Source organism: Macaca nemestrina, chromosome 4, assembly GCF_043159975.1.
Source record: "Macaca nemestrina isolate mMacNem1 chromosome 4, mMacNem.hap1, whole genome shotgun sequence".
NCBI lineage: Eukaryota > Metazoa > Chordata > Mammalia > Primates > Cercopithecidae > Macaca > Macaca nemestrina.
The window spans coordinates 51,492,405-51,520,210 of NC_092128.1; the positions used below are offsets into that span (position 1 = coordinate 51,492,405).

The 27,806-nt window shown below is 38.4% G+C and overlaps 1 protein-coding gene and 1 long non-coding RNA gene across 5 annotated transcripts; one reads left to right on the plus strand and one right to left on the minus strand.

Moving 5' to 3' along the window:
• Positions 1-1,171: 1,171 nt before the first annotated feature.
• On the minus strand, positions 1,172-18,374 carry LOC105475303 (Cbl proto-oncogene like 1). Of its 4 annotated transcripts, none has more exons than XM_011730425.3 (6): positions 18,040-18,374; positions 13,191-13,358; positions 9,296-9,393; positions 8,828-8,911; positions 7,327-7,400; positions 1,172-4,683 (listed from the first exon to the last, which is right to left on the minus strand). In XM_011730425.3, exons 1-6 carry the CDS (start codon positions 18,050-18,052, stop codon positions 3,648-3,650), a joined length of 1,473 nt encoding a protein of 490 aa, XP_011728727.1. In that variant the 5' UTR covers positions 18,053-18,374; the 3' UTR covers positions 1,172-3,647. The 4 variants fall into 4 exon arrangements, with proteins under 4 accessions (XP_011728727.1, XP_011728726.1, XP_024646707.2 ...); XM_011730424.3 differs by having other exon boundaries at positions 9,296-9,396; positions 18,040-18,371; XM_024790939.2 differs by lacking the exon at positions 18,040-18,374 and adding an exon at positions 17,777-18,020.
• A 32-nt stretch (positions 18,375-18,406) lies between these two features.
• LOC105475302 (uncharacterized) lies at positions 18,407-19,463 on the plus strand. Its single transcript, XR_983256.2, has 2 exons — positions 18,407-18,727; positions 18,817-19,463. It is a non-coding gene; the product is annotated as an uncharacterized lncRNA (long non-coding RNA).
• The last annotated feature ends 8,343 nt before the right edge of the window (positions 19,464-27,806 follow it).

Here is a 27,806-nt window from a genome sequence, read left to right on the forward strand (position 1 = left end):
TTATCACACAGCCAGAATAATCCTTTTACCAAAAAAAAAAAAAAAAAAAAAAAAAAAAAGTTTTAACATTAAGTGAATAGATTTTTTTTAAAGAGGTCCTACCCAATTGTGAGAACTAAACCCATGACTTATTGTTTCAATCCGGTGCTTCTACGGTGCCAAAAAATTCAAAAATTTTAAAGATGGGGATGTGGGAAAATTAAGCACTAAAGTGTTAAGAATTCTGCCTTAAAACTTCTTCCCTCAGTGATGGAAAACTGAAGGGACATGAATCAAAACAAGACGTTTAAAAATCCAAATTAGGTTTTATTAGCATCACTGCCAAGTATGTTCCCTGGTTTATCTCCACTTCTCGTTAAGCCTAGTATATCTGATATTGCTTTGATTGCACATACGCCATATTAAGTAAACTGATTGGTTTCTAGGCCATAATTTAGCAAATTACAAACCAGTGAAGAAGAGTACGTCCACTTCAATCAGAATACGTTTATATTAGTATGAAGAGTAAGTCCACTTCAATCAGAATATAGTATGTTTATATTAGTATGAAGAGTTAGTCCACTTCAATCAGAATACAGTATGTTTATATTAGTATGAAGAGTAAGTCCACTTTAATCGGAATATAGTGTTTACACATGTTTAACATCAACATACTAATTTGATGGGTAATCTAATGAAGAAATATCTGAGTACTCATGCACTTTTTTCATGTACTCATAATGTACTCATTTTCAAAAACTTTATGAAAGACGGAACTGTAGAGTTTTCCAAAAAAGATTACAAAAGATACTCTTCCAATATATTAGTCAGAACAAAGCCTTCAGCAGTTCTGTATACTTCATACAGCCTCTTATTGAGTTTAAAAGATATGTTCAAATATCTCTTCCATTTACATTTCAGTGGTATTTAATTAGTATTTACACGATAATTTTGAGCAAGTAGTTTTTACAGGGCAAAATGAAGATAGTTTCTTATAGTCTTTGCAACAGATATTTCCCCAAATACTGTATATTCTGAATAAACATGCCACTGAAGAAATGTAACATTCAACTTGATGGTTTTAATCTTTTAGAAGTGAACTTAATTATACTGGAGAAAGTTATCAACATAAACATGGAAAATTCTGCATTCTTCCAAATGTGCCAATACATAAAAATTCATCTAGGCAAAATAGTATTTATGCTTCCATTTTATTGTTTTTAAGAATTAAACTGCCACCTCAGTAGTCTTAAGAGCAATATAATGAAACATACATACATTTAATTTAGACTTATGTCCATCATAGCTTCAAAGGCTTCCCTGAAATAAGGCTGGGATTCACATCTTTTTCCGTAAGGAAAGAAGCACTAACAGTAATTTTGTTATCCTTCTACCCACCCACCCTCAAACAATTGATGAATTCAAGTCTAACACGATTTAAAACTTTTGTCTACTACAACATTCATCTGATATGCCTCCCTGCATAACATAGATTTCTTAAACCTAATTGAAAATAAATCATTTTTTTAAAACTCTACAAGAGTTCTTAGTTCAAAATTTTATGATACTGATTTTTCTCGTCCAATACATAGGCTAAGTGGTTGCTTACCACATTCAACTCTAGTGACTTTCAATAAAAGCAGGACAGCTCTTCATAAATAGCTGAGAAGCTCTAAAGTGATTTTGGCTATTTTCTTATTACATGGAACAAAGAAATGGTTTGGATTTTTAACAGTAACATTTTAATAGCTCCTAAACAGGGGCATGAAAAGGAATCAAGTTTGCACCAGTCCAAGTACCTACAGTAACATGATAGAAGCACTCACCACCAACATTTCACACTATTTCACTCCCATGCTTTTAATAACAAGCATTTCTCACTAGAAATATTGCATTAACACTGGACTTTCAAACTGTGAAGTGTAGAAAATCACTTGCCTGACTTAAAACAAAAAAGTTTATTAGTTATTTTTGGCCAGTCAAGGTTGAAATGGCCATTTTGTTATTTCTAACTTCTGCTCCTAGGGTTCAGAAATGATTTTGCATCTGATCATTCAAGATGAGAATTTGTTTCACCTGTACCTGACAGAATAAAATGGTAAATTAGCAATCAGTTCACCCTTTGTCAAAAGAAGTATGTTCTAAATGTATATACTACAAACTATCTAATAAATGATATCTGCATACTACACATTTCATGTTTTATTATGCACCATTTTAGTGGGGAGGAAAAACTTCACAGGGATTTATTCAAAGGATATAAATAATATCCTAAGAACGTTGATTTATACACATGAGTTCTGTATAAACTGTTAAGTGGTCATCTTAGCTGAACTATAACAAGCCCCTATAATGTAAAAGCTGACTCTAAAGGCACCATGTAAAGCACTGAAATCCACAATTTAGCTGTTACTTTCCTCTTCTCCAATACAAAATTATCTGGTAGTCTTCACTGTTGACTCCAAGCTAAAATGTTCCAAATTCAGACTGCTTTACCAACAAAAGGAATAGGAAATAAAAGTTTTTAAATTTCAAGTTAGAGGAAAAATTCTATCACACAGCAATGAAACCTGAGCAAATGCAAATTTGTGATTACAAGAATATGTCCTTCATTAATACATTATTCAAATTCCTCCATGGCATTCAAACTGCAGTTGAAAATCCTATAAACAAGAACCCACTTAAACACAGCATCAAACTCTACCACGAAATGAAGAATTACATAAAGCCTATTCAGCCCTATTCAGTTTAAGACAATGAACAAAACAGAACACATTTCATCTAAATAACACCATTTAAACAGTTCTATAAAATAATGTTACTTAAGATCAGTATGTGTGGTGCATATGTGATTCCGACCATTCAGTAAAAAAGCATTAATGAGTAACAGCATTCCCCACCAGCTTGAAGCCTGTAGAGTTGATTACTTTGGCCATCTCTTTCCAAATAATTAGTAATGCCTTTTAACATTACAAACAAATATATCTTAGTACTAGAATTCCAATGTATTTTGGTGCTCCTGAGGCTGCCTAAAAATGAAAAGGCATCCAAGTGAAGTGCATTGTATACTTACTATACCTCGAAACCTCAACATTTCAGTGCCTAAAATGTGAAATAACTCTCTATCATTTAACAGTCTGCCTTACAGCAAATTCTAGATTTTTGCTTTTAGGATTTTATTATAACTTTGGGAAATTAGTGGTAAAACATATGGTTTAAAAAACAGTATGTGGCTGCACTTAAATTCACATAAAAATAGCATTTTTACAATCTTATTGAAATTTAATCCTTTTACACAGGTTAACAAAATGTATCACAAGAAAAACTAAACGTTGGGTTTAACAAAACAATACTTTTGAAGTAAAACAATGAAAAATTTTTTCAAATTTTTTACAAATGGTCACCTCTGGGTCAATTTACTAAATTAGGGGAATAAAGATGTTAAAATATAGCTGTGCTCAACTGAGCCACTTATCTGTACTACAGTATGGTACTTGAAATCAATCTTAAGGTCAAGATTTAAAACCATTTTAAGAAACAAGACCCTATGTGTTTTATACTACCTCGGTAAGAGGTACTCTTCCTTCCCAAAACAGTCAAAGCTTAATTAAAAGATTGACTATACATAGTTTTTTTCCTCCTCATATCTTCAGTTCAAAATACTATTATCATTGGTAATACGGTCTATATCTCGTCTGATCTGGATGATGTGGTCCAGGAAGTGGGGTTTGAGAAGGCGGACCCTGCAATCGTGGAGGAGGAGGTGGCCCTCTTGGTGCAGGCCATATACCAGGACTCATTCCCCCTGGTTGTGTAAATGGAGGGCTCAGAGTTCCTTGATCTTCAGTGAATTGGGGTAATGAGTTAGGATTATAATGGTGAGGAGGGGGTGCAGTTACAGGTGGACCACCATGTTGAGGTGGGGGAGGTCCTGGAGGAGGATGATTCATATAAGGTGGCATCTGGGCAATAATATGTCCAGGGGGAGGGGTTATTGGTGGTGGAGCAGAGGTCATTGGTGGAGGTGGAGCTTGGCTATATACCAAGTGAGGAGTACCTGCAGCCTGGGGAGGATGTGGCATTGGATGGCTTATTGGTGGTGGAGGAGGTGGGGGTGGTGCATAATGTTGCTGTGGAGGCATAATATGATGAGGGTGCGATACCACTGGTTGACCCTGATATTCAGGATGATGGTGAGCAGGTGCTGGGGCAGGAGGTGGTGGTTCTCTAGCACCTGAATTTGAGTCATCCTGAATAGGGACGGTTATTAAATTGCTGTGTTTTCTTGTTGAAATACGAAAGGTTTCCTGACTGACCGATCGAGGTGGAGGTGGAGCCATGGACAATTCTGCTGGAGGAGCACGAATATCCTCATGTGGCTGATTATAGTGCTCATGCGGCACATGTTGCAAAGGAGGTGGTGGCATCATGATGTGCTGCTTTGGCGGAATATGGCTCATATGGTGCTTGTCTGGTGGCATTATAAAACGCTCAGGGATTTCAGTTGGTGGTGGGGCAATAGGAGGATGAACATTTTCAAGTGAAGCACGGGTAACAGGTTTTCCAGCTCTCATATGGCGATGGTTGATATGAGCCTGTAAGTCTCTCTGAGACAAATACGTTCTCTTGCACCCTTGAACAATGCTACACATGAAGAGAGAACCTCGTGTACACTGCTCAATTCGCTGCACAGGATCACTACAGCTAAATCAGAAGGGGAAAAAATGTGATTTACTAAAAGAGAATATAAAAAATTATGTAATTTTCAAAAATATGCCTCTTAAAAATTTGACTGTTACATAAAACATAGCAAAAGTCCACAATTAGAAGTTACAGTTATTCTACATGAACCTTTAATCTTCCCTACTTTGTTGTCTATTAGCCATTAAGCATAGGCATTTCTGTCATCTTCAGAACTCCTAATATCAAACAATATGTTTCAAGAAGAGACCTCATTCTTCCCAAGGCCTAGAATTTAGCTAATTTTCTCAAACAATTCTACGTTTTGCATCCATTTGCCAAAAAACCCAGCAAGAAAAAAACCAACGGGTTGATTACTTACAATCATGGAATTCAAACTTGTATGGTATTATTGAGGGATAACTGTTTGTTGAGCAAACAGTGGAAAACAGTAAGTAGAAAACAGTAAGTAGAAGACACTGCAAGGACTACAAGAAGTAACACCAGCCTCATCATTAGGGTTCTTAACATTAAACATAAACTATTTCAATCTAAGCCTGGACTATTAAAAGTCCTTTAAGGAAGGGTTTTTTCTGAATTGTCAGGCAAATTTACACTTTCCTAACTTTCTAATTTGTGAGCACTAAATTTAACTTAACATTTTCTTAAAAACTCAGGGTCAAAATTGTAACTATTTTTCATTTACCATATTTAATCCATACTTGCCATTACAGCTTTCTTGACACAGTGGGGAAAGAGGACTGAAATAGGAATCTGAAGATCCTGGATCTGGTATTGGCTCAGTAATTTGAAGTCACTGAACCATTTTTGAGTTTGTTTCTTCATTTGTACAAGGAAGTTAAAGTATCTACCTACTTCACAATGTTCTTACATCTATTTCATATTACTTCAAAGAATATATTTAATATCAAACAACGAAAGTGACAGTATTTAATCCCCAATTAAGCACTATATAAAAATATATGTGTGTATATATATAAGCAATTATCATTGAATATATGTGTCAGGTCATTTGGCACTAAACTAAATGGCTCTATACTCCTGATTTTGTCTATCTTTCCATCCTTTCTATAAGGCTGGCACTCCTTATTGATGTTATTATGCTTCCCTTTAGTGGCCATCTGGCACACTTGTTTTTTGCTTCTAGTTCACTGTAAACTCTGAACTATCTCGACCTTAACAAGATGAGAGGCACTTTCTCTTGGGTGGTGCTTAAAAACAGTAATACATACTGTTTAACTCTGATTGTCATTTCTTCACTTCCTGATCTGGGTCTGTTAATACAGATAGGCTTCTGTCCGAAAATTGCTACTAAGGACCACATAAGTGAGATGTGACACTTAGTACTTTGTTATATTTAGTCCATTAGTAAGGTTAGTACATTAGTATATTCAGTACATTAGTTACATTTAGTACCTTGAGAACTAATTTCTTTAAACAAGAAGTACCTTTTAATTTCCTTTTAATAAATAAGAGGAAACCTTTAAAAGTCCTCTAAATAATGTTTTATCACATCTGAAATCCTTTATCCCAATGAAGCAATCAAATTTACTATGTAACTTAAAATGAAGGTATACCATGTTGAAAACTTAGGCCTGAGAAAACACCCAAAAAAACAAATGATATATATTTCTAGTGTTTTAACTCTTCTGAATTATAATTCTATAAACGAAATGTTTTAAACTCATAGAAAAATGTTATAATCTGTTACTTTAAAATGCGAATAAAAACATGCCAAGAGAATTAGTTGTCACTGAGCTGTCAATAAATCACCCCTCTCTCCTGCTGACGTTAAATTTTCCTACACCATAAAACGGAATCATTGCTGACAAGTGTCCACAGCTTTGTTATCAATCAATACCACAAATCTTGGTGTAGCTTTAAGCACAGGTTATAAGTGATCTAAGAAGCCTATGGCTATTCCAAGCAAGTATCTCTCATTCTTTCTTAAGCCTTCCTTATCAAGAGTTCTGAACTGATATAAAAATTCTTATTCTGTTTTCTTCAAGACTATCCCAAAACGGATCTAGCTTTTTATAATTTGAGACTATGTAATGATGGTGTTCTAAGATATACTCCAGATACAATAATCAGATTTGAAAGTAGCAAGAGCTTATATATATATATATATATAGTGCTTACTATATGCCAGCTACTATATATACGTACGTGTGTACATATGTTATATATATAAAACCTCATTTAATCCTAAAAATACCACAAGGAGGTAGGTACTATTATCAGCCTCATTTTATCAATAAAGAATAGTCTATGACAGTAAAACAGCTAATAAATAGCAGAATAAGGATTCAAACCCAGGAATTCTAATTCTGGAGTCTTTGCTCTCAATATATCTTAATACTTCTTTAATGTCTCATCAAAAAAGTAACTGTTTTTGGTTTATAATAATACTTCTATAATGGCAAACAGATTTCATTCTGACCAATTTGAGTTGACTGACAGTGTTTACCTTGCCCTATATTAAAGAGAAACGCTAGGCAAGCTGGGCTCACAGAAAAAGATTAGCCATGTCTGTATGTTTGATCTCCTGCCTGATTTGTATCACTCCCTAACCTTTAATCCAACTTACAAATCATTGCACTAAAACTTTATTATTTAAAAAAGGTAATGATAATCTTATCTTACCCTGGACACATCTTATCTCCCTTTTTTTCATGTAAAATAGCACAGTCATAGCAAAAAACATGCTTGCATGGAATCTGTAAACAAAGACATATTACAGTTAAGCATATTAGAACTTAAAATATTTCTTAAAAAAACATACATATAGTGACCTATACATAAGGCGGCTTAGAAGATACTTGAGAATACCTGTTAAAATGAATATTTATTAAGTACTAATTACAATAACCTTTTTCAATCACAAAGCCTTTTGAGAACATCACAAAAACTATGGCCCCTTTCCCAATAAATATACACATATGTATTTGCTTACACTTTCTGGAGGTGTAAACTCTATGAATTTCACCCATGGTACCCAGACGTTTTTTCCTTTTTTTTTAAGAAACAGATCTTGCTCTGTTGCCCAGGATGGAGTCCACTGGTGTGATCACAGCTCACTGTAACCTCGAACTCCTGGCTGATGTTCCCACCTCAGCCTCCAGAATAGCTAGGAACATAGGTGTGTGCCACCACACCAGGCTAATTATTTTATTTTATTGTAGAGACGAGGTCTCGCTAAGTTGTCCAGGCTGGTACCAAACTCCTGGCCTCTGGCAATCCTCACACCTCAGCCTCCCGAAGCTGTGGGATTATAGGTGTGAGCCACCACACCCAGCCCTCTGCAGGTCAAAACCTCCTGAAGAACACTTTAATTACATGGTTTTTTTTTAAATCTTGTTTCTCCTGAAACTATTTGAATGCAGTAAAAATAACAAGTATGTCCTATGTTTAATAAAAGCAGCATCTTCCTCTGGTCGTTTTAAGTTAATCAACTAATAAAAATCTAAAAATCAATCAGAAGGATACAGTAAAATGATGTTAGAACCACATTTTTAAATTCACAGCCTGTTACTATTTCTTTACTATCATGTACAGGAAAGCAACAGTGCATAATCCACGCCATCTACCATCACAGGTACGTTCTTGAATTCGATTTTTTTTCTAAACGCAAACGCAAAACTATCTTTTTTGGAGGGAAGAAATGTGAAAATTACTATAAAATTAGTTAGGATTGTAAAATTTTTTTAACGATTAGAATTCAATTTTCAGAAATATCAAGCCTCTCTGAGCCTCAGGAAAAAAAGAAATTATAAATATTATTAATGCAGTTTTATGTAAAAAAAATTGTGGCCTTCAAACATAAGTAGTTTTGTTCTATTTATTAAGAAAAAAATTTTTCCTTAATAAACTAGAATAACTGTAAACTAACTGGTATCAAACACTCTAAAGAAATTAGTTTTCAGAAATTATTTTAATTTTCAGTTTTATTTAATATTTTACAAGAATTCAACAATTTGTCAAGATAATATTAAATTCATAGTATTCCAATACTTCCCTTAATTATTTCATACTTATTTAAAATGTCGCAAACTTAGTCATGAAACAATGATAAACCTATCTAAATTTCAGAACCCGACCTCTATGCAAACGCTTACTGACAAAAACAGTATTTAATTATACTTACCATTCGCCCATAGATTTTAATAGGCAATCCACACTTGTCACAGAAATGAACTGGTGTATCATCCTTTTCACCTAAGATGTTTATCTGTTGAAATGATATAATTAAAATTATCTTCTCACACAATTCTAAAGATTGTATCTACACAATGAATTGGTCAGTGTTTTATAAAAGTTGTTAAAACAATTAGAAATAAAAGCTTCTTGGTATAATCTCCATGTATTCCCCACCATTAGCTGTGATACCATTAGTTTTTCTTCTTAGTGTTAATAGTTACTGATTTTACTGAAAAGTACTTCAAATTATTCTTGAAAATAGAGTATTAACAAATGATTTGTATGTACTGAAAATCAGTTATAACAAGTTCATAACATTCTTTATGTATTGTGCATTACTCTAATAAAACATTTTAACTATTTAATACTTAAAATATTTTATTGTTCTAATACAATTTTTCATTTTTAATTATACCTGAAAGTCCCAAAAAAGGTGTCCAGGAAACCTTCGCTGATTTCCAAACAGCTCACCACCTTTACAGTCATACCGTTCTTCTTCATTATAATCAAATCCTTCTGAGAAAAAAAAAAAAGTACTGCCCATTAACTTTCCACATCTCAAATTTCATTTTGGAAGTACATATACATGGCAAAATAGATCTTTTCACTAAAAAGCCCATCTGATGCCTTTCAAAGCTTTTCTAAGAATAAGACAATCAAGATTAGTTTAAAACATCAGTTAGAAGTGATCTTGGTGATCTAGTCCAACTCTTTCACTTCATTATTGAGAATATTACTATATGGAGACTCATAACAACTCAACATATAGAAAAGTGGCAAAGCCAGGAACAGACCTCAGATCTCTTGACTCCCATTCAAAGGCTCTTATCAATTCATGAAACTATTTCTAATGTAAAATGTTACTGACTACTGATTATCATGCTTGTTGCACAAATTTTTAAGATACTGATCACCATTTATTCTAGTCTAGCTACAAAAATGGTATGCCATGAGACTGATTTTATTGCCAAGAGTATAATGAAAACATAAAGCATTCTATGCATTTTATTAGCAAACAAGTTATCTTCTTCTTTGCCCTAAAATGAGTAATTTAGACACCTTAACATATTCATATTTCATCCTGTCGATTAAAACCACTCCCTGATTAATTACCCAAACAGCAGCCATATCATATCTTATGTATCCTTTCCTACAATGCATTTATCAATATCAATAAACTTAAGATATATGAAGATCAAATGGGCTCAATTTCTCTGGCCTAATTAAAAAGTTGATGGCAATCTTCTCATCTCCTACAAAAGAACAAAAAACCAATCAACAGTCTGATGGGAATTCCAGGTAGAATCCAATTACCTAAAGTAAAGCTGAGCAGACAAATATATCCCTCCAAGGAGCCAGGCTTCTCACGACTCTTTTGGCCCTAGAACTGGTAAACAGAGTAGCCAAGCACACAAGTTTTAACTTTACCCACATGACTAAATTACAGCACCTATACACAGACACAGACACACACAGACACAGACACACACTCACATTAACATACAAATAGTGATGCAAGAATTTTTTGAAGCTGATAGACACTTCAGTGTACTGCTATTTAATTACTGCCAATACGAATGTATAATCCAAAGTCAGGGCGCTCTGATAAGCCACACCTGAGAGTTCCTAGGCTCCTATATCACCTATTTACACCTTAGAAAAGCTGGTGTGATCTAAAATTCAAAATAAGGAAACTCAAGTTTTTCAAACCCAGAAAATGATTGGGATAATAGCCAAGGAAATCAGGAGCACATTATCATTTTTCAGAGTAGTTCCACCTGTACTCCCATCATTAAACTATATATATTTGTAGAGATACCACACTGACACCCCAAACTCCACATTTTGATTGATGCCTAGGAAAACAACAATCAAAAAAAAAATTTCTTTTACTCCAAATTCCGAGAGGGAAAGGGGGAAAAGGATTTTGGCTTTTCTGCATTGTTTGAACTATTAAAGAATGCATTTGTACACTACCATGTTGTTTTAAAAAATTAGTTTTTTAAAAAAAGCCAAAGCAGGAGTGACCGTAAATTAGAGGTAGTGCAACAGCAGCCCTAGGTTATTACTAACACAATTTGTAACAATTTGACTTCAAATATACTTGTTTAGATGAGAGAGAAACCCTACAATAAAAGAAACCATAATGTATGTTTTAACTAAAGCAGCTTGATCCTACAAAATAAATACAGACAAATTGCTGGAATAGAATAGGAAGTCTAGAAATACAAAAAAATACTTTTAATACAGGGGTCCCCAACTCCCAGACCTTGGACCAGTACCCTTGGCTTGTTAGGAACGCGGCCACACAGCAGGAGGTGAGTGGAGGGCTAGGGAGCATTACCACTTGACCTCTGCCTCCGCCTCCCGTCAAATCAGCAACTGCATTAGATTCTCATAGGAACACAAACCCTATTGTGAACTGTGCAAGAGAGGGATCTAGGTTGGTGCTCCTTACAAGAATCTAACTAACGCAACAGTTGCATCCCGAAATCACTCCCCGCACCCTGCCATCACTCTCCATCTGTGGAAAAACTGTCTTCCATGAAACCAGTCCTTGTGCCAAGAAGATTGGGGACTGCTGTTTTAACATACATATGATAACAATAAAATTCCTATTCAGCAAGGAAAAGAGTTGGGACAATGTTTTGGGGGAAAAAAAAGCCAGACGCCACCTTTTTTCCCCTTAATAACCAAATACATATCCATAAATGTTCTCAAGCAGTATCAGTGAACTTTTTCTGTGAAAGGCTAAATAGTAAATATTTAGGCTTTGTGGACCATATGGTCTCAATCACAATTAACTCCACTCTACCATTATAGTGTGAAAGCCCCCATAGATAATACTTAAATGAATGAGCATAGCTGTGTTCCAATAAAATTGTTTATAAAAACAGGGTTACATTTGGCCCACAGACATAGTTTGCTAACCTGTAATCAAGGGTAAGATGGAAAAACTCTTTTATACTGGTGAAATAGGGGAAGGCCTTTCAAAAAATGTCACAAAACCCAGAAGTCATAAAAGCAAAGACTGGATACCTGACTACATAGAATCTTCAAGATTCTCTGCAATAAATATTTTGTATACAAAATTAAAAGACAAGTGAAGAATATATACAATATAGGCCAGGCGCAGTGGCTCATGCCTGTAATCCCAGCACCTTGGGAGGCTAAGGTGAGAGGAACGTTGAGCCCAGGAGTTCGAAACCAGCCTGGGCAACACAGCAAGACCCATCACTACAAAAACTAAATACAAAAAATTAGCCAAGCAGGTGGGGCACACCTGTAGTCCCAGCTACTCAGGAGACTGAGGTGGAAAGATCACTTGAGCCTGGAATATCGAGTCATGATCCCACCACTGCACTCCAGTCCAGGCAAGAGAGTAAGACCCAATTTCAAAAAAAAAAAAAAAAAAAAAAAAAAAAAAATATATATATATATATATATATGTATATACACACACACATACATACATAACATATAACAAAAATCCTATTAATTTACAAAAAACTCAGAAGAAAGGATCTAAACAAGAAGGACCAATACTATGAAAAAATATTCGCTCTTTCATAATTAAAAGAAATTTACATCAAAACAAAAATTTTAAAAGATTTCTAGTACTCACTATTGGTGTATGGGAGTAAAAACTAACATACCTTTTTTACTGCAATTTGACAGTACTTGTCAAACTCTAAAATCCACAGTATCTATCAAGTTTTAAAATATCCAAATTTGTAGTTTTAAAGTCTTTGGAATTTAAAAAAAAAAAAAAGGCCAAATCTGTGCAAAGTACAAATTCTACAAAACACTATGTCCAAGAATATTTGGTGCAACATTTTTTGTAACAGAAAAAAACTGGAAAAACTGTTAAATTATGGTATATCTAAAAATACCCAAACCTGTTTTTTTTAATGAGGTATATCTGCATGTACTGATAAGAAAAAATCTTAAATGCGTATTACATGAAAAAATGGCAACTACACATAAAAAATCAGTACTTTTGTATAAAAAAGTCAACAGGGATTATCTTTGGATAGAAGGATTTTACTTTTAATGTTATGCTTTCTGCAATACTGTTGAGATTATTAAACAATGGGCAGCATTGCTTTCAACAACAAAAGGAATCAAATCAAAAATATTTATAAAGGGAAATAAAAATACAATGTGCTACAATGAGAAGTCAAACAAAAAGGTTAAAGAATAAATATGATATGTAAGATAAAAAAGAGGTAGCTATAAGATCACACAGACTATCTGGAGCAATCAGATAAAACAGAAAGAGTGTTGGACCTATTAGTTAAACAAATTACCTTCATCACCAGGTGGAGCCTTTGCAGGCATCCTGTTTATAGTCCTTTGAGTTCGCTGTGCAGGTTTTGCTTTGTTTGCTTGTTTGGAGATGAGCTTTATAGGAATTCGTCTGCGAACATCAAGACCACCCAAGGATCCAGAACTATTAGTGCCTTGTAACTCATTGTCTATGTCAGGGAAAAAAAAGTTGTAACTTCTTTTAGTTTTTCTTTTTAAAGATTATTCTGCCACAGGTATTAAAACAACATACCTAACATTATCAAGTTTATTAAAGATCTGGGTTCTGATTTTCAATATTACATTAAGTTTAACTGCTAATTTTATTTATTTTGGATCAACACTTAAGGCAATGCTTTTTAACCCTTTTTGAGATATGGAATCCTTTAAGAAACTGATAAAAGTTACAGGACCTCTCCCTAGAAAAGTGAATAAAATTTTTCATATAATTCAAGAGAAGTTTACAGAAACATGAAACCATTCATGAACCCAAGAACCATTGTCTTGAACTACAAGAGATTTTTTTTTTAAAGAAAAAGACTAGGGAGAAAAAGAAAGAAAACCATCCCTATCCCCATGTCTGATCATCAAGCATGCAGATAATAAACTTAGTAAACTGAACTTACTAACACTGATGAAGGCAAAATTAAATAATGCATTTGAAAATGAAGTTAAGAAATGTGATTATTCCTTAAGTGTAAGAGAGTTATTCTAAAAATCATTTAGAATTACAGTAAAAGTCATTACACCATTTAGTAGTAAAAACATGCAATAATGTATTGGGCTATAACATATGACTGAGTTCGTAGTCGGCCCTGTAATGGAAAATTATAATTGAAGAGGATGCAAAGTTCCTGTACTACAACTAGGTCTAAACAACTGTCACCTTCTAGTTCCTGGAGTCTTTGCTTGTTATTGTCTATAGAATTAATTCTTGTCCCATGAGTAACAGGAGTATTATTTCATAGAACTGACCCCATCTAAAGCTTAACAGTCACCTTTTTTCAAATAGATGAAAAGATATAATACAGAAAATACTTAACTTGACCTACTAAAGACAAAAAGGAAAATGCTTAAAATAGGAAATACAAATAACATATTTTTAATTTATTGTGTTTTAAACATGACAAGTTATTGAACAAGGTTGTATAACTGCCCCTGCAGGAAATATTACAGTCCAGATAGATAGCCAAACCGTTCACATTAAATTCAGCAAAGCCAAATTTGGAAGTAGTAAGCTAGTACTAATGGCCTCCAAGGCTACTAGGATTACAGACACACACCAAGTTCACATTCATTTGCACTTTTTCTGAACAATATATCAAACAAAATTAAAAATGGGTCCTTAACGATTATTTTAAGTATCTTTCAGTCTACTTACTACTCTCATAACAGCTAATCCTCAAACAAGGGGAGGGCAGAATTACATGGTTAGCTAGAATCTTGAATTCGGGTAAACCCAACTTGATTAGCTTTCAACGCTTCACTAAATAGACTCACGAGCTGATTAATGTATTTGATCTGCTTTCATTGTAGTTGCTTATGTACGTAAAAGTAATTACAAGCAATGCACTGGCCAGAAGAAACATGAATGACTTTTTTTCTTGCTCAAAAAGTATTCCTGACATTCCAATCAACTAAAAAGCAAGTTGTTGTACACATATAATCAGTTCAATGCTGTCCCTCAAATACTAAACATTCAAATATCAAAATGGTTGAATCGTTTTACCTTTGTGAATAATGAAAATACCAACACTTCATCACAAGTCCTTTTCACACCATCCTGAACATTTGAGGTCTCTATTGTTGCTTGCACAGTCTACCACTTTCAAGAGCTGGCTGGCCCTTCTCACTTTGCTTCACAGATTGAAGTTCATGAGGTACAGCATTTAATAGTGGTAATGTTCTGGGGTTTTTTGCGACTTTTTTGCTTTTTGTTGTTTTTAAATTAAGAATCAGAACATAAAGCACTATTTCCTTTTGAATACAGTAACAAATTATAAAGTTCTTAACAACAAAAATTTCTTAGATATTACATAGAAAATGACTAAGGACTACCGGCCACTTAAGATAAATTCACTTTAAAAAGGCACAACACTTCCATATTATATAGTTTTTAAAAGATTGGGGATTTTTATCCTGAATAAAAGGAACCAACAAATATTTTACAAAATCTGGGATATTTTACAAAATCTGGGATACAGTTACAGAAGTGCTAATTCTTAGAATGACCAAAGAATAAATCTAGTGTTAATTGGGAGCCTCTTGGAGTAATTTTTCTGGCAAGATTCTATTAGAACACCTTCATTTTTACATTTGAATGTCAGTATGATCATAAAATGGGTCATTTTTGCATAATGTTCAAGGGTTTCATCAATTTCCCCAAGGAACTCTTAATCCTTTAATATTGAAATTATTCTTTTGAGATGCCTATTCTGTCATGATTCTTCAATTATCTAGCTAAGTGGCATTTCCTCATTTGTCAAAGGCTTTGTGATTTAAACAATTATCAAATTCGTATTTATGAATTTCATGAAAACCAGAATCTTCTGCAAGGTTTTTAATTTTATTTCACAATCAATGCATAGTATTTGATACTATCTTCTGATACTAAGCATCAAAGAGACTGATTCATTAAAAAAATAAAATAGGTAAGAATTTAGTATTAAGCAGAAGGGACATCTGAGCGGGAACTAATTTTTTAAGTGGTTGGCTCATTCGTATTTTCATGTTAGGATGAGTTTTACTTCCTTAGGCAATGTCTAAACTTCAAGAATTAAGATAATAAACACGCTTTACACCCACCCCTATTATGACTTCCTAACATAATAGCCTCTAAACTATGGCAGGAACTTGACTCACAATTCCAGTAGTGGGCTCAAATAAGAATTATTTTCCAAAAGTCGAATGTTTGCTATTCTACCATCAAAATCGCAGTTTCAACTCTATATAAATTCCCAAACACTGGAATTCTTTACAGCCTGGTGCTAGGCCGGCTTCTCCTCTGAACACACACTTCTTAAGTGGTCTCATCTGTCCTCATGCTTTAAAATACCAGCTATAAATAAAGGTACTAACTTCCAAATACGTATTTTCAGTGCAGATCTTTCCTTTCATCTCCACTTGGCATCTCTCCTGTCTCAATAGTTATCTCACACCAGTAGTCCAAGACCAAACACTTGTTCCCAAATTCCCATCTCACCTCTATAAAAAAAGACTCTTTTCTGCTCCAAGTTTTCCTCAATTCAATAATGGACACTACCTAGTTGCTCAAACCAAAAACCTAGGTATTTCTCCTTTCTCTCACATTCGTTCAAACACCACCAAAGTATTTACAGATGTTGCCCATTCTCCTTCATTTTCACCAAACCAACCTTCCCTTCCCGTCTACTGCAATCAGCTATTTTCCATCATTCTTACCTCCCTCTCTTACACCATTCTCGATAGAACAGCCTATTATATTTTTTTAAAGAGATTGTGTTCCTCCTCTACTTCTGTTCAGTGGCTTCATATTCACTTAAAAATCAAACGTTTACCATGGCTTTCAATGACCTGAATAATGTGCCTGCTGCCCTCCTTTCCAATCTCACTTCAGGACTCTTACACTCTGGTTATTACTAGGCTGCAGCTGATTTCACTACATCTTCCTACCTCAGTGCCTTTGCACTTGCTGGAAATGCTTTTCCTCTTGCTTTTTTCCCAGGGCTGGGATCTTCTCACCCATCAGATCTTAGCTTCCACAAAGACCATTCCTAACAACTCTCTCTGAAATTTCCCCCATGAATCTCTCCACAGCACTGGTTTATTTTCTTCAAAACACTTATAATTCGCAAACATTTAAAAAACAAAAAATTTTTTAAAAAAGAAGATATTGTCTGTGTTCCTCCGTGAAATAGAAGTTCTATCACGGACCTGGTCCGTCTCGTTTACCATTCCATCTTCCATCTCCCGACCTACAGATATCTGTATCTGGCATAAATATACACTACATAAACATACACACCTAATTACATAATCAAGCAGATATCTGATGAGGACAACTCAATACTCAAGACAAAGCCTTTTTTTCTCCATTTGTGATATGGTCGCTGTAAATGTATGGGGCACCTGTTAACTCCAAGAGCACGCATTCAATATCTGAGAACCACAAAGAAGCCAAAGGCAGAAAATACATAACAAAGGGTGGAGCTACTCTTACTTGGAGAAAAGTATGAGAATGCCTTGATTTTAAGCTCCTCTTTGTAAATACCCTCAAATGATGAGTACGGACCTCAGTCGAAGCGCGGGGCATGCTTTTGGTTTAGGTAAAAGCTACGAGTTGGATTCCAAAAACTCTATCAGACGCCCTTCTTTCACCTCTCTAGTCCATAAAGGATCTGAGAGACGACAGGAGGTGACCACTGCAGCACCCGCCCAAAGCTGACTGAGACAGCAGGAAGTCTCCAACCCACTCTCGCCCGTCCACTCCCAGTGTAAAGAGGATTCCGCGATTCGGAGACCGCAATCTACCCGCCAGTCTCCATAACGTAGGCCAGAGCAGCTGGGCTGAATAAAACACAGCCGGCGCTCTCCCTTCCCAAAGGCCTACATTGCCCACCGGTCCGGGTTCGGAGCTCAGAACGAGAGAAGGAGCGGTTGTTGCCGGCACGGAGGAGGTAGGTACCACACCAGAGGGTAGGCCAGGAAACGGCAGGCCCCTGCCAGGCACAGGAAGGCATATGTGAGATTTCTTCTCACTGCCACACCCTAGTGTTGTGGGGCGAGCGTAATCCCTTTTGCCTGCTGGGCAACCAGCCCCAGGCCGGCCAAGGGGGCATGGAACCGGGACCCCCACTGCCTCCGCCTCCTTACCAGTGTGATCCATGATTCGGCTCGCAGAGCACAGTGGGAGCGGAAGTCAACCGCGCCGGAGTCGCAGCGAGCGCGTGCGCACTGCCTTCCGGAGGCCAGGAGGCGGAAGTCCGAGCAGGTTGTCCTAGTTTTGGCCTGCAAAGACTTCCTTCTCTCGCCTGCACTACCCAACTCCTGTGAGGGACTCAGGCATAGTTCGAGCAGAGGCAGAAAGAGCGAGCGCGCGAAGAACTTCGGTATCGAGGTTGCTAAGGCTTCTCCTCATGTGCTTCAAGAGAAAGTAGCCTTTAACTATGGAAAGGACACCAGGAGGACCGGGGAAGGGGAGAGCAGTGGTAAAAATGAGTGTGAGGCAGATAAACCGACTGCCCGCCCCCGCGGAGAGCTGCCTTCTGGGACTTGTAGTGCGCGGGGGCCCCGGAGCCGGCCGGCTGCGCAGGCTCGGCCGTTGCGCTGGCCCCACCCCGGCGGGCGGAGTAACGGTTTGGAATCCCCCGGGGTCGGCGAGCGCTTGGGTCCTCCGCCTGGTGTAGGAAAAGTGTAAACACATGCGCTTCGGCAGGCGTCCTCCAGTGGGAGGTTGCTCAGGGGATGGCGGAGCTGTGAAACTCGCAGCTAAAAGGAAAGTCTCAACGCTTATTGTCTAAATTTTGCTTTGTCGTGACCAGCTACCTAAACCCACGCAGAGGTGACTTGGTATATGCCCCGGTTCCCATCTCTTAAGTCTCTTAACAGTTGAAACACATTTATAATGCTTGACTGCCACTCACTTTCTAGGGAGAGCGCTTGTGACGCTACGAACCTCTTGAACACCTGAGGACTGGGCGCCAGGGCCTGATGGAGGGTGGAGAGCCAGTGCGGCGCAGCTGCCTCCTCTCACGGGGACACCTAGCAGGAATATGCAGAGTGGAGCTAAAGGGAGCAGATAGAAACCGAGAGAGGGGAAGAGCGCGCGAAGGCTTGGCCGGAAGGAGAGGTTAAAAAGGAAAGGCCTAAAATGAGGAAGAGAGTTACCGCAACAGGCAGTACCTAGTTCCAGTTCTTGGTCCCAGGAGTTTGTGGTTGCTGCTGCTTTCATCTTCAGCCAAAACAAAAGGAAAGTGCCAAGGGGCGATTCCTAGGACTTTCAGTGCAGTCTCCACCTCGCGGACTTGGCTCATTTGTGTCCACTCCTTTCTCCCACGTTTTACACTTGATGCTCTTGGATGAATAGAAAGGAGCACAATTAAGGGAAAACACAAGCTTGGGAGTCAAGGGATTTGGGTTCTATTCTCGTTGTCCCTTGGTGACGACATCATTACCTTGGGTTATTCAAGCTTTCAGTGCCAGAGTTCCTGTATCAATAAAAGATTATTACATTGACCTCTTAGAGAAATGTTTTCATGGTACTGAATTGCAAATAAAGTATGTGTAGCAATGTGTTATATCTTTGTAGTTGTACGGTGTTACCTGTGAATCATACTGTGGTGATCACTGCGATTTAAGTGCACCATGTTATTTGGTGATTATTTTCCTGAGATCTTGTAAAAGATTGTTCCACTAAATATATGCAGCTTTATAAACAAGTTTTTAGGTACATTCACAACTAAGGACATTTGTGAATCAAAATTATTCCTGCTTTTTTTTAAATGTAAAGTTCTGTATTCCTAAGTGGTTTTCAAGATGCTTTCAGTTTCTGGGATTATTGTTTTGGACATTGGGGCTTGCTTAACCTTTTTCCGATACCTCCCTATTTTTCTAAATACAGTGCTGATATAGTCGGGCTTTTTTCACCAATTTGGGTTTTTTGTTTTTCTTTTTTTAAAGTTTTCACCTAGAAAGTACATCTTTTTCATACCAAAAAAATTTTTTTAGAGATGGGGCGGCCCAAACTGGAGTACAATGGCACAATCATAGCTCACTGCATCCTTGGACTCCTGGGCTCAAGGGATCCTTATGCCTCAGCCTGCGGAGTAGCTGGGACTACAGATGCTCATCACCACCACTGGCTTTGATATTTTTTTTTGTTCTATCATACTTAGCCTATCAGCTAACGGCTAACGTTCAGATTCATGCAGATCCAGGTTCAGAATAGTAGTATTAATGTCTGCTGATGCTAATATTTAAATAATTAGAATTAAGAGCGTTCCTATTGTATTTTATATAATTTATCCTGTACGTCAGAAGTTTTGTTGGCATTTTATGGTGCATCGAGTTATGAAAATTCACTGAGAGAAGATGTACTTATTTTAGATCTGATAAAATGTTAAACATTTGTTTGATTTGATTTGGCATCTGTTACTTTCAGGCATTGCTTTAGTATCTGTGGTCTGTATTTACCCCCTTAATTGTGGTTGCCTTGAATTACCAATGAAGTAGCAGTGTGATAAATTAATTTCTTTACTTACATTTTATTACTGCCCTCTAGTATCTCTTTTCAGTGACCAGCGTGCTGTAACCAGTCACAATTTCTTTATCAAGAGTTGCCATTAGGCCGGGTGCGGTGGCTCACGTCTGTAATCCCAGCACTTTGGGAGGCCGAGGCGGGCGGATCACGAGCTCAGGAGATCAAGACCATCCTGGCTAACGCGGTGAACCCCCGTCTCTACTAAAAATACAAAAAATTAGCTAGGTGTGGTGGCGGGCGCCTGTAGTCCCAGCTACTCAGGAGGCTGAGGCAGGAGAATGGCGTGAACCCGGGAGGCAGAGCTTGCAGTGAGCTGAGATCACGCCACTGTACTCCAGCCTGGGCGACAGAGCGAGACTCCATCTCAAAAAAAATTAAAATAAAAAAGTTGCCGTTAATATTTATTTGTGTAGCATAAGGTTTATATTGCTTATACATAAGCTATATATAGCTTAGGTACTGACCTAAGGTTTATAAAAGTGAAAACTTATTGTAATGGGCAGTCTGAAGCACTGGGGTGCACCTTTTTACCTTACTGGCAAGACCATCTCCTACCTGTGAATTATAAGGTAGTGGTCTCCAAGATGTTTTGATAGCCTCCCATTTACATAGTTACTGTTTATACTATGAGAAAAGTAAGAGGGGTATCAGAGAGCTTGTCTTCCCCAATAGCCTGTTACAGACTCCTGAGTGCCAAATAAAGACAAAAACCTTCATCTCTTGACGTTCATTCAACTGTATCCCACTGAGTGCCTAGGACTACATAAGGCAAAAGCTATATAAATAATGACTCCTAATTCAGGGATCCTACAGGATATAATTTATAGAAATATGTGAAGATCTATATAATTTAGTTCTAAGTGTTGAGAGGAAATACAGTGCTACCTGCATTTAGATAAAGTAGTGGGACTGAGGGTAGTTAGGTTGGCTTTATGGAGGGATTTAAGCTGAACCTTGATGAACGGATAAAATTTGGAGAGGAGGAGAGCAATAAAAGGCATATCAAACAGAAGAGCAAGGGTACAGATGTGAGAATTGTATGGTTTATATAGAGGACAGTGAAGAGCTTTACTTGTACTCTTGATCCATGTTTGGGAGTTCTAAAAAAATAAGTTATTATGAAGCACCTTGAAAAAGTAAGATTTCAGAGTAACAGTTAAGAAATAGAGCATTTAACAAAACCTAGCATAATATATTCATATAAACAATATAATCCAGCAAGATATATTCAAAAACAATGAGCAAATCTTAACTTGGGGTGGGGAGATGAATCAGTCGATGAACAATCAATCAGAATTAAGGTGTAATAGTATTACACCTAGACCAAGAACAATTGACCAAGAAGCCAGAGATACCTATGATGGCCAAAATGCCATGAAGTATGAGTGGTTAGTAAAAAAAAAAAAAGATCCAGATAGTGTCCACTATATGTTAACACGTTTGATAAGCAGAAATGGAAAAGGCAGTAAAATATCCTGGTTAGATATATGCCTTATCAAGCTATGGCAGCCAGCTTTTCAAACACCATCAAAAACTGGGCAAGAGACAGATTCAGAGAATAAGAGGGAAATAGACTGTAAAAGCAGAATGTTGCTGATTGAAAGCATTGTCCCATTCCCGTCTTGAAGGAGATTATATTCTTGTTGAGTCCTGGCAATATATGTACTCAATTTGAAAAGGAACGTTTTGATCTAGAGGGATCCTGCAGCCTTCCTTTTCTGAGAAGGAAAATTTTGCGGTGGATATCCTTTGAGCTGGGTAGACCTGCCCCTCGCTCTCCCTACAGCTTCTTTGCTAAGATAATTGCCTCCAGCTCACTCCTAAAAGAATGCTTAGGGTATTAAACTGCTCTATAGTAAGCAACTAGTCTGTGTATTGTTTCCTAAACTTAAGGCTTTTGTTCAAGGGCCCCTGACCCTAACCTTGGCTGCCACTCCATGCCAGTTGAAAAAGGCTTTCAGCCTTCCTTGGCGTTATGCTTTTTGAATGAAGATATTCCTCCAAAGTTCGTATGTTGGAACTTAAACCCCAAGGTGGTGATATTAAGAGATTGGGCCTTTTGGGAAGGGATTTAGCCATGAGGGCTTTGCTGTCATGAGTGGTATTGCCCTTAGAGTCTGCAGAGAGCTGCCTGTGAGCCATGTGAGGACACAGCGTTCATCCCTTCCACTATATGAGCGACAAGGTGCTCATCTCGGAAGCAGAGAGCCCTCACGGGAAACTAAATCTGCTGACACCTTGATCATGGACTTCCCAGCCTCCAGAACTGTGAGAAATAAATTTTTATTGTTTATAAATTACCCAGTCTCAGGTATTTTGTTACAGTGGTACAAACAGACTAAAACACCTGGTCCACTTGGTTTGTAAATAGATCCTGTTACTGTTAAATAAACGTTTCTGTCAGAAATACATTCTACATCATAGTCCAGTACATAAACTCACAACACCTAAGCATATATTTAAGTGTCATGAAACTATACTTACCCTTTCTATATGCAGTGCTCTCTGCTGTTTTTATTCTGTCCCTTTTTAAAAATATGTTGGTTATAATACACTAAAATAATGTCAAAGTACACTAATTGGTTATAATTCAAGTTTGAAAACCACTGCTTTATATCTCCCATGATGTTTTGAAGAGCTTCTTGTATTGGTCAGGGTCCTCTAGAGGGACAGAACTAATAGGAGAGATAAATCCTATTACTATTAAATTATTAAATATCCTATTATTATTAAAGGGGACTTTAAATATTAACTCACACAATCAGAAGGTCTCACAATAGGCCATCTGCAAGCTGAGGAGGAGGGAGAACCAGTCCAAGCCCCAAAACTGAAGAACTTGGAGTCAGATGTTTGAGGGTAGGAAGCATCCAGCACAGGAGAAAGATGTAGGCTGGGAGGCTAGGCCAGTCTTGTCTTTTCACATTTTTCTGCCTGCTTTATATTCTAGCTGCCCTGGCAGCTGATCAGATGGTGCCCACCCAGATTAAGGGTGGGCCTGCCTTTCTCAGCCCACTGACTCAAATGTTAATCTCCTTTGGCAACACCCTCACAGATACACCCAGGATCAATATTTTGCATCCTTCAGTCAAGTCGACCCTCAGTACTAACCATCATAAGTCTACTTCTTGTCAGCTTGAACCCATACACATCTCCTGAGATCATACATAATCTTCAAATAAAGACAATAAGGTCATAATTACCTCTAACGTAATACAACCATCCTTCATACAAACGAAAACGCACCAATCCCCAACCCAAATACTATTACATAAAGTTGACAATACTTAAATGCTGCTGTGAAGTCAATAAATCTTATGTCACATGATAACAGAAAAAGGAAATTGAATGAAGGTATTTTCTTAGTACAAGTGTATACATGCACAAACATGTTTTTAACAAAAGAAGGAAGAAATACGACAGTTACAGTTCTCGTGTCTGCAGCTGGTCAAGTGGTCGTAGCTGTTATTGATGACTACCTTCTTCTACTATCTGTTCTGTATTCCATTTGCCTTCAGCAAGCACCTCAGCAGGTCGTGGTTTTTTTCCTGGTGGAGTGACTCAAACCTTCATTCCTGAAGTGTCTGGGCCATTTGTAGTCCCGCCTGGATTGCGCTGTTGTAGTTTCCCATTAATCTTAATCACAGGGCATGGTAATACTAAGACGCCCTAATGGATCTCCCATATTCCACGTGTACTCTTCCCTACCTCTATTGTGGAGTAGTAGACTGATTTTGTCTTGATGGTCAGGGTCAATCACCCCAGGCAACACTGTACCTCCCTTCTTAGCCTATTGACTTAAAGGTAGTAGGAACCCAAAGTGTCCAGGTAGCCATCTTAACTTCCAGTTTAATGGAATCGTGTCTCCTGGTGGCAGTATTCCTCCCTCTGGAACTAAGACCTCTAGGCCAGCAGAATGTAATGTCACAGGAACAGGAAGCAAAAATTTTGCCAGTGGATCACTAGGGGTGATGGTGAGTGGTGCCACTTCCATTTCCACCGATTGATTCCTGGACCTGTGAATCCTGGCTATGGGAGAAAGAGTACCATATATTGGACGCTGCTTCAGAGCATCCACAGCTTTCTGGAGGACTTAGCCCCAGCTGTGCAAAGTACTGTCATCTAGTTGGCGTTGTGACTTCAAAAGGCCATTCCACCATTCTGTCAATCCAGCTGCTTCAGGGTAATGGGGAACATGATAAGACGAGTGAATTCCATGAGCATGAGCCCACTGCCACACTTCTTTAGCTGTAAAGTGAGTGCCTTGGTCAGAGGCAATGCTGTGTGGAATACCATGATGGTGGATAAGGCATGCCATGAGTCCACAGATGGTTGTCTTGGCAGAAATGTTGCATGCAGGTTAGGCGAACTCATATCCAGAGTAAGTGTCTATTCCAGTGAGGACAAACCTCTGTTCTTTCCATGATGGAAGAGGTCCAGTATGATCAACCTTCCACCAGGTAGCTGATTGATCACCCCAAGGACTGGTGCCATATCGAGGGCTCAGTGTTGGTCTCTGCTGCTGGCAAATTGGGCACTCAGCAGTGGCCGTAGCCAGGTTAGCGTTGGTGAGTGGAAGTCCATGTTGCTGAGTCCATGCATAACCTCCATCTCTGCCACCATGGCCACTTTGTTCATGGGCCCATTGGGCGATGGCAGGGGTGGCTAGGGAAAGACGCTGAGTGGTGTCCACAGAACAAGTGGGTCATCCTATCTACTTAACTACTAAAATTCTCCTCTGCCAAGGTCACCCACTGGTGAGCCCTCACATGGGTTACAAATATCTTCACAGTTTTGTATCCCTCAGAGAGGTCGATCCACATACCTCTTCCCCAAATTTGTCACCAATTTTCCAATCATGCTTCTTTCAAGTCCCTGACCATCCAGCCAAACCTTTGGCTACAGACCATGAATCAGTGTATAATCACACATCTGGCCATTTTTCCTTCCATGCAAAGTGCACAGCCGGGTGCATTGCTCAAAGTTCTGCCTTCAAGGAAGGTTTCCCTTCACCACTGTCCTTCAGGGATGTCCTAGAAAGGGGTGGTAGTGTTGCAGCTGTCCACTTTCGGGTGGTGCCTGCCTATCACGCAGAACCATCTGTGACCCAGGCCCTAGTCTTCTCTTCCTCTGTCAACTGATCATAGGGAATTCCCCATGAGGCCATAGGTGCAAGCTGGAGGAGAGAAGGCAGGGTGGCAGGAGTGGAGACCATGGGCATTTGAGGCACTTTCTTGTGTAACTTACTTGTGCCTTCAGGACCTGCTCAAGCCCAATCACGTATATAACACTTCCATTTGCTGATGGAATGCTGCTCTGCATGACCCACTTTATGGCTACATGGGTCAGAAATCACCCAGTTCATGATAGGCAGTTCAGGTTGCATGGTGACTTGATGACCCATAGTCAAACATTCAGTTTCCACCAAAGCCCCGTAACAGGCCAAGATCTGTCTCTCAAAAGGAGAGTAGTTATCTGCAGAAGATGGCAGGGCCTTGCTCAAAAATCCTAGAGGCCTCTGCTGTGATTCACCTATGGGGGCCTGCCAAGGGCCCCAAACAGCATCCCTATCTGCTACTGACACCTCAAGCACCATTGGATCTGCTGGGTCATATGGCCCAAGTGGAAGAGTAGCTTGCATAGCAGCCTGGACCTGTTGCAGAGCCTTCTCCTGTTCTGGACCCTACTCAAAACTGGCAGCCTTTTAGGTCACTCAATAAACAGGCTGGAGTAACACACCCAAATGAGGAATGTGTTGCCTCCAAAATCCAAATAGGCCCACTAGGCATTGTACCTCTTTCTTGGTTGTAGGAGGGACCAAATGCAGCAACTTATCCTTCACCTTAGAAGGAATATCTTGACAGGCCCCACACCACTGGACCCCTAGAAATTTTACTGAGGTAGAAGTTTCCTGAATTTTAATCAGATTTACTTCTGGTCCTCTGGCCTGCAAATATCTCACCAGTAAGTCCAGTGTGTTTGCTACTTATCACTCACTGGATTCAATCAGCATAATGTCATTAATGTAATGGACCAGCGTGATATCTTGCAGAAGTGAAAAGCGATCAAGGTCTCTCTGAATAAGATTATGACACAAAGCCGGACAGTTGATACACCCCTGAAGTAGGACAGTAAAGGTATATTGCTGGCCTTGCCAGCTGAAAGCAAATTGCTTCTGGTGGACCTTATGGACAAGAATGGAGAAAAAGGCATTTGCCCAAGTCAATGGCTGCATACCAGGTACCAGGAGATGTGCTAATTTGCTCAAGCAATGAAACCTGGTACAGCAGCTCCAGTTGGAGTCACCACTGGGTTAAACTTGTGATAATCCACTGCCATCCTCCAAGATCCATCTTTCTTCTGCACAGGCCAAATAGGAGAGTTGAACAGGGATGTGGCGGGAATCACCACCCCATCTTTCATGTCCTTGATGGTGGCACTAATCTCAGCAATCCCTCCAGGGATGCAATATTGTTTTTTATTTACTATTTTTCTAGGTAAAAGCAGCTCTAATGGCTTCCTTTTGGCCTTTCCCACCATAATGGCCCTCACCCTACCAGTCAGGGAGCCAATGTGGGGGTTCTGCCAGCTGCTAAGTATGTCTATGCCAATTATGCATTCTGGCCCTGGGGAAATAACCACAAGATGAGTTTGGGGACCCACTGGAACCACTGTAAGTTGGACCCAAGCTAAAACTCCATTAACTACCTGACCTCCATAAGCCCCTACTTTAACTGGAGGACCACAATGACGTTTTCAGTCCCTTGGAATCAATGTCAGCTCAGAGCCAGTGTCCAGTAGTCCCTGAAATGTCTGATCATTTCCCTTTCCCCAGGATACAGTTCCCATGGTAAAAGGCCAGAAGTCTCCTTGGGGAAGGATGGGAGAACAATACTGTCGGTAATGTAGTGGGGTCCTTCATCAGGGGGACACAGCCTCCTCTTCATTTAAGGGGTTCTGGGTCTGTAAACTGGCTCATGTCTGGAAATTGATTGAAGGGGCATGAGTCTCTGTTTTTATAATTTAAATTAGTATTTATCCATTTGACATAGAAGTTTTCTGCTTATGTAAATTAAGTAGGAATGCAGTAGGCTTCCTATCAATGCCACTTCTAGGAACACTGTGATTAATTAGCCAATGCCAGAGCGCTACATGAATCAGACTATTCTGATTGCCACTTTGCCTCTGCTGTCCATTACAGTAGCTACCCCCACCTTGCTTTTACAGTTGAGTGCTGCCGCTTTGCCCTTGCTACCTTGGGATCCAATTATTCTCATAGTATTTAAATTTTGTAGTTGAGTGACTGTGGTTCCCACTGTTAGATCTGTCATACAGAGAAGAGCAATTACAGGGCTCTTCAAAGATGCAGGTGCTGCCCTCCCAA

Excerpts from the sequence above, each read along its gene's own strand:
- LOC105475303 (XM_024790938.2), bottom strand. The coding sequence starts at position 17,906 with ATGCCTTCCTGTGCCTGGCAGGGGCCTGCCGTTTCCTGGCCTACCCTC. Across the intron at positions 8,912-9,295 it reads ACCTTTTTTGGGACTTTCAG|ATAAACATCTTAGGTGAAAA; the intron begins GTATAATTAAAA and ends TCATTTCAACAG. Across the intron at positions 7,401-8,827 it reads TTAAAATCTATGGGCGAATG|ATTCCATGCAAGCATGTTTT; the intron begins GTAAGTATAATT and ends CTTTGTTTACAG.